This window comes from Poeciliopsis prolifica, unplaced genomic scaffold (genome assembly GCF_027474105.1).
Source record: "Poeciliopsis prolifica strain line A6 unplaced genomic scaffold, Auburn_PproV2 SCAFFOLD002, whole genome shotgun sequence".
Lineage (NCBI taxonomy): Eukaryota > Metazoa > Chordata > Actinopteri > Cyprinodontiformes > Poeciliidae > Poeciliopsis > Poeciliopsis prolifica.
Window position 1 is genome coordinate 8,968,196 of NW_026562377.1, and position 7,510 is coordinate 8,975,705.

General features: G+C 38.5%; 1 protein-coding gene across 1 annotated transcript in view; it reads left to right on the top strand.

The window, feature by feature from the left end:
• exoc2 (exocyst complex component 2) overlaps window positions 1-7,045 on the top strand; it is a 49,915-nt gene extending 42,870 nt beyond the window's left edge. The window contains exons 23-28 of the mRNA XM_055049302.1: window positions 1,912-2,053; window positions 5,442-5,497; window positions 5,590-5,712; window positions 5,987-6,048; window positions 6,364-6,423; window positions 6,510-7,045. Coding sequence (XP_054905277.1) covers window positions 1,912-2,053; window positions 5,442-5,497; window positions 5,590-5,712; window positions 5,987-6,048; window positions 6,364-6,423; window positions 6,510-6,603 — 537 coding nt within the window. The 3' untranslated portion in view covers window positions 6,604-7,045. The remainder of the gene's footprint in view (window positions 1-1,911; window positions 2,054-5,441; window positions 5,498-5,589; window positions 5,713-5,986; window positions 6,049-6,363; window positions 6,424-6,509) is intronic.
• Window positions 7,046-7,510: the final 465 nt, after the last annotated feature.

Consider the following 7,510-nt stretch of genomic DNA (forward strand, 5'->3'; position numbering starts at 1 on the left):
TCCAGAAATAAAAATTAGGAAAAAATTAAATTAAATCTTATATTAGGAGTTAATCTAAGCTTTAATTTACAAAACACAGCACATTTCACACTTATTAGTTATCAAATAGTAAGGCTAAAAAGCAATGGCTGTTCGAAAAACTAAGTACGCTTTCACATCTTCAATGGGATTTAAAATGAAACAGTACCAGGAAAGTTTTCATCTCTTTATCATCATCAATCTGACCTCCATTAATGGGCAGGGTGGAAACCTTGGGGGGATAGATATCAGCAATGAGGTACGTTAAGACACTGTTGTTAAGAGGATTATGTTGCCACTTCCAACTATTTGAAGTCGAACGGTAAACACTGAGAAGATGGAAAACATTTTAGACGTGCAAATTGTTCGATTCCAGTAAATCCATGCCAAAGTTAGACCATGCAATGCAGACACAAATGACCAAAACATCTCAGACTTTGCAGGACTCAGTTAAATATTAAATCTGATGATGGAAAAACTAACAAAGAAATTGGAATATTTGAAGGAGAAAGTCCGTGTTTTCTAAAAAAGAATGTAGTAGAATGACTTTGGTTTGCAAAGTTGCATTGAATGAACCGCAGTGTAATGTTTGGAGAAAACCAAACGGCAAACACCTCATACCACCTGTCAAGCATAGTGGTGGAAAAGAGATTATGTGGGTTTGATTTGCAGTTCAGGGTAAATTGCAGTCAGTCAATCTGTATATCGTAGCATTCCAGCAGTAGTTTGTCCAACAGTTGAAGCTTGGTCCAAACTGGTTAATTATCAGAACAGTGATTTCAATTACAGCAACAAATCCACAACACAGTCGCTAAAAAGGATCCAGGTGTTGTTTTGGCCCAGTCAAAGTACAAAGCTCAAATCAGTAGGAATCCTGTGTGAGATTTGTTAAGACACAGTTCTCCCATTTAAGCTTGGTTTCAGTTTAATGAGTGGGGTTTTTTTTATACCTGTTTTGAAATCTGAAAAAAACATGTTTTATGTGTACCTACATAAAATAAAGTATAATACTTTATACATGAAACTTCAGAACACTGGTTCTGAAGTTCACTGAGGACAATGATCCTCAGTGATCATTGTCCTGCATGGTTTAGATGTCTTCCTTCATGCAATCGTTTGTATCGGAGTCTGGAACAGAGACACATCGGAAACATGCAGGACATCAGTTCCTAAGGAACCACTGCTCTAGAGCAAAATGAGAGGATGGCTACTTTCACAAAGTACGCAAATGTGACGCATATCTGACTTCTTCTCTGAAAGTTCCAATTCGGATCTTTCAATATGAATCAATCACTTCAGTATGTGGTTCTAAATCTGATCTATATCCGATGTTGATGTTTTCAAAGCATCTACAAACTGAACTGTCATGTCTCATTATGTCATAATTCTGCACCAAAAGAACCCAACATCATAAATCATAACGTACACAGTGGCTAAAAATTATAAAATATGAAATAAGTCTTTGAAATAAGTCATCACAATCACCCAACTTCTGGCTCCTTCTACACATCCAAATAGACTTCTCTACAGAGGTTGCAGTCAATGTTCCATGACAGATCATTGCTATTTGCTCAGCTTTCTTTTGTCTTATGATGTTATGACAATACTGTCTGCTCCATTGCTGAACTTCAACTTTAAAATTGATCCATAGTCAGCGTGCAGTATGCATTATTACTTCTAGAAACAATGCACTGCTGTGTAACATCAAAGTTCTTCTTCTGCTCTTGCAGGTCACCTTAGGTTTGTAAACCATTCACAGAGGAGTCTAATTGCAGTTGCATCATTCAGTGTTATGAATGACCACACACAAAAATATCAGAATTGAGCATCTTGACCTGCTCTGTGAACATAGACTTAGTTTTTGTTAATTCCCATCTGTCTGTAACCTTGCAGGTGAGTGTAGATGCCGTTCGGGAGTTGGACGGCAAACTTTTTGAATCTTACATTGAGAGACGAGCCGATCCAATCGCCGGTTCCTTGGAGCCCGGCATGTATGCTGGATACTTCGACTGGAGAGACTGCCAGACCCCTTCAGGTATTAAATAAGCTTCTTTGGCTTGATAAAAGTCAGGATTAAAAGAGTTGGGAATTCACCCAGAGCAACCACCAACTGACCCCGCATCATTCATGAGCCACCAAGAGTCATGTAGCATGAGAACTTGCTGTCTGTGCTCTGATCTGAAGATTTGTGGTTCACTTGTGTCATGTGTGGAGCACAAGTCTTTGATGGCTTACTGTAAACATCATTCTGCTGCTCTGCCTGAAGTTCTCATGGCCTTTATGTTGGCGCTGTGGGTGTGTGCAAAGGTTTACTTTGACATTTCTGTTACCAGATGAGCTCAAACTCAGGTGGAATGAGAATGTAAAATATGTGGTTATCTTAAACACAGGATATGAGACAGCATGAGCCTATTGAATTTTTCAGGTGGGATGCAGGCAGATTATCGCACAAAATTTCCTAATGACAAGTTTGAGCCTTGCACTGGTTTTCTGCAGCCTCTAAAAGTTTGTATGCCTGGGCCACATGTGAAAGCGGAACATTTTGGACACTAAACCACCATTCTAGGATATGAGACTTTCACTTGTTGCTCTTTGTGTGGGACTCCTGTAAGCGTGTGGGGTGCTGCAAGGCATTAAAAATCCGGTTTCAGTACTTTCTTTCTGTTGCTGCATTTGGCTGTTTCGCTGTCAGAGTTCACTGGATGTTATATTTTCAACATACCATGTTTGCACATTAACCCCCGGCCCCAAACCGCATTGAATCTTCCTCAAAGAAAAAAAAAATGGCAAAAACACCTTTGCAGTTGCAGCTTCTTATGCATTGCTTCTACATATTTGGCTGCTTGTTTTTTCTCCCTTTGGAAAAAAATTAACGCATTCAAAGCTAAATTATCTCACATGTGGATTAGTATTTCAAACATAAGATTATTTGGATCCACATGTAAACTAAGGTCTTTCTTTTTTACATTTGTTTTGGGGAAAAATAGTCCTGTTTGGGTAAAGTATTTCCTAATTGGATTTGTTTTTTGTTTTTTACAAAGATTCAGAAACCAAAGGACATCTTTATTAAGATATACAAAATACTGTAAGTTAACTGAATGCCTGATATTTACAAATCTTCTTTTAAGGACTTTATTAAATGTTTCCAAAACAATTCTGCATGCCTAACCAGAACGAACAAAACAGTCTAATGTAGGAATGTAGTTAAAACTAGGTAACATAAAGGGTATAAAAAACATATACAATAAATAGATAAACGAGTCTGAACTTTTTTTATTTTAGGTTAGTTTGATTACCAAAATTGTTAGTAACATGAAAGTAATTTTTCTCTTAAGTCAGAAGTCTGTATATATGTAGATTACTATGCATTTTAACAGGTTGGGGAAGCCCACATGATGACATCATGGCTTTGTAAGCACATCACCATTTGTGTCCCAGATATGAATGTTTTAGAGTGAAACGTATCAACCGCAGAACAAAACTATAAGGCCGGGTGAACATACAGCTGAAGGTAAACGGAAAGTCGTTTTCCAAAGTGAAACATGTCTTTCCTCAGCATTAGCTGGAAGGCCACTCGAAGAGGAAGAAACCATTACTGCGAAAGTAACATAAAAAGATAGATTGACGGTTGCAAATACTTTTAGGTTAAAGACAGTCATTTATGGAGATATGTTCTCTGCTCTGGTCAGAGGAAAATTTCATTGCTTGACCATTGTTGCCTGTGAAGGGAAAAAGGAAAGCTTGAAAGATTCATGTCGTGGGGCCCTTTGCTGCAGAACAGACTGGTACGCCTCACAAAACTGCTGGTGAAAAGCACCAGATGAGGAAGAAATTAAATAAAATAGGTGTATGTCACAACTAAAATCACCATCTCTATTTACCAACATTATCGCCATCATAAGATTCTATTTCAAGGTACTCTACTTTTATCAGCTCTTACTTAAAATGATAACTGTCCTTCTTTAGCAACTACAATCTTTAAAGTGCAATGTGTGTTTTTCTTCTAACTTTTATTTGTGAATAACAAAGTGGAACGTTGCTGTGGGGTTTATATATTAATATCTTAACCTCAGAGCAGGCCCGGCATAAAAGTTTCAAAACAACTGGTAAAAGCGGTGTAAGGGTCTTAGATTTTGAGATAGTGCTGATCCTTTCTCTGTTCTTCTTTACTCAGTTACTTTGCTAGAAGATAGTTGTGACAAGATCATCCCCGCAACTTCCTGCAGTGCATAGCTGTAAAGAACAATTGCGTAAATAATTTTAAGTCATAAAATTCAGTCTCAGAACTTGCTTGGGAAGAATCAGCCAAATACAGAACTTTGCGAAATAAATCATATTTCTTTATGCTTTACACATTTGGTCTCACGACAACGAGTAACTACATTAAAATGAGGATGTATTTCACCGTTTTTTTTTTGTTTTTTTTTTATATGACAATTCAATGCAAAGTAGCTCATACGTGTGAAGTGGGAAAAAAGGGTAATACATGGTTTTGGACATAGTTTTCAAAAACTATAGGAAGAACACTTAAATTCAACCCTGTTTTTTTCTAAAACTTCTGAATAAAATTAAATATAATGAATCCTATAAAACAGATCAATGATAAAGTTGTACAGAAGTTTAAAGTAGGGTTCGGTTATCCTAACAATGACCTAAAGCGATCTGTTTGACTAAAACAAACTTTTGCAAATTTTTCTGTCCTGTGATATTCTGTGGATATTCAATCATCATCTAAGATCAGAGAATGAAACAACTGTTAACCCAAAAAAACACAGGTGTCCATCTGATCTAACAGAATTTGAAAAGAGTGCATTACTCATAGAAGCAGCCAGAGGCCCATGGAAATTCTGGAGGAGTTCAAGAGATCCATTGTTCAGATGGAATTTTTTGACAATTATTAGTCATGCACACCATAAATCTGGTATTTAGGTTACAGAAAACTAATGGTGAAATGCGTCCGCAAGCCAAGTAAGAAACATGCCAAGCAAGGATTTATGATTGTTCTTCTGTGTGAAACGCTGTGTTTGGTATAAAATAAAACATCAAGTCACCCATCTGACAGGGTGCAGTATTATGATGTGGGATTGCTTTCATTAAGCAGGACCAAGGTAACTGGTCAAAGTTAATGTCAAGATGGTTGAAGTTAAAATGACGGCAGTACTGGAAGAAAACCTGATCCTGACCACAAGGACTGGGTTTGTTTGTACTGACACGGTTAATAAAGATGTCCTTCGGTAAAGGTTCACCTTCCAGCAGAATATTGACCCTAAGCATCTAGCTAGTGCTGAAATAAAAAGTTTTTTTTATCAAAGCTTATTTATGTGTTTTAATTCCTGGACGTTATTTTTGTTTTTGTTTTCATTGTTTTTGCAATGTTTTGCATAATGTATCCCATTTTCACTTTTCACTGCCTTCTCCCTCAGGTGTAAGGAACTACCTAAAGGAAGCTCTTATAAACATCATAGCTGTCCACGCTGAGGTACAAACGCCCTTGCTCACACCCACTATACACCACAAACTTCTTTTTTTTTGTCTCCACTTCTTTATGAAAGTCAACTTTTTCTGCAACAGGTCTTCACCGTCTCAAAGGACCTGGTTCCTCGGGTTTTGTCAAGAATTGTGGAATCTGTAGCGGACGAGATGTGTCGCCTTATGCAATGCGTGTCGTCCTTCAGTAAGAATGGAGCCCTACAGGTACACACTAAAATACACACGCGTTCTCACAAACACAGGTTTAGCTGTTTCTCAGTCATATAGTAAGACCCTGACTCATAAGCCAACACCACATTTGTGGGGGGATCCACCAGTCGTTTCTGATAATGCTACATTTCAGTTCATCTGCCAACTGCTGTCAGTTGGCCTGATGGCTAGATTTCATGTTCGCTGGCTCTTATTGTTCTTTTTTCTTTTTTTTTTCAAACCTAACCTCTCACCACCATCTTTCACCCCTCCCCGGCTTCACATCCAGGCCCGACTCGAGCTCAGCGCCCTGAGAGACGCAGTGGCCGCATACCTAAACCCTGATAGCAAGTGAGTGCAGCCCTCAAACATGTATAGCCAGTGATTTATAGCCTTGCATGTCACAGGCATAAATCCTAACAGTCGCACATCCCTCACCTACAATCCCTATTTATGTTAGTTGGTGGGTTCTGGAAAGGAAGTGAAAGTAATCTGGTTCTGTTGTGTGCCTGCTGTGTGGTGTGTCTTGTGTGTTCATGTAAGTAGGTCATTGTGCATGTCAGGATACATGCATAGACTCGCCCTGAACTGTATTCTCTGGTAATAAAGTTTAAATAAACGTAACTTTTTTTTTTTTTCTAAAATTTGTTGGGGTTTTATTTCCAGCGCCAGCTTCAAGCAGGCGTTGGACTCGCTCCCTCAGTTGCACAGCGGGGCTGATAAGAAGTGAGTTCAATTCTGACACCGTTTCTGTAAAGGCGTAACAGTTTACATACTGATTTCACACATTTTGTGTTTGTTTTGGTCTCCAGGTTACTGGAGGAGCTGCTGAACAAGTTTAAGAGCAGCATGCAGCTGCAGCTCACCTGCTTCCAGCCTTCCAACATCCAACCCATCAAGAGATAATCTCAGTCTGCCTTCTCCTCCACTACCCTGCATCATCTTGTAATAACCTGTGTGCAGTCATCTAAAACTGCAGCTATTATCTGCTCTCTTATAGCTTTGTCATTTACTCATATCTGTTTTCTTTTCCTCTGTATCACTTTCAATTTCTGCTTTACTGTGATAAACACAAATGTCTGTAAATCTAATCTTGAAGACACTAAATGAGTGGATTTCATTGTTACTGTGCAGGACAGTCCCATCTCTGTTGGTTATGCTAATCATGCCTGACCATAAATGACTTCATGTGGGGATCTTGAGTGTCTGAGAAAGCACTGGATCATTGGCTGGATGCAGAGTCTCTTCTCAGACCAAACTCGGGTCCAAATCTGGATTTATTTAAAGGATGAAAAGTTGCTGTAGTTTATAATTATAATGTGCATTAATAAAAGAAACCTACACTCCATAATGGTTTGAAGTTGAACGGTCTGTCAGATAAATCTGTTGAAGGTCGAGTTGCTAAGACGTGACATCTTTATCACTTTGCCTTTAACCTTTCTCCAACATTGTGCAGCTAGAACTTGACACATATCTATCATGAACATAAATACAATATTAATTTACACCTTTAGAAGTTTCTAAAATATACTCTGTTAATGATTACATATACATTTGTTTGGTTGATGCAAGTGGAGAGAGCAGTGCCCTAACACTGTCAGAGATGGCTTCACAAAAGACATCTACGGTCTACAACTGGTCTCAATCCCCAAATGTTTCCAGTGGTGATCAGCAGGACATCCAGGATGAAGAATCGAAAGGACAGCATTTCCCTGGAAAAACGCCTTTATCCGGTAGGTGTTTTAAAAACCGTAGTCATCAACACACCAACACCTCAAGTCAGAGCAAGTTTATTTGGAAAGCACATTTCAGA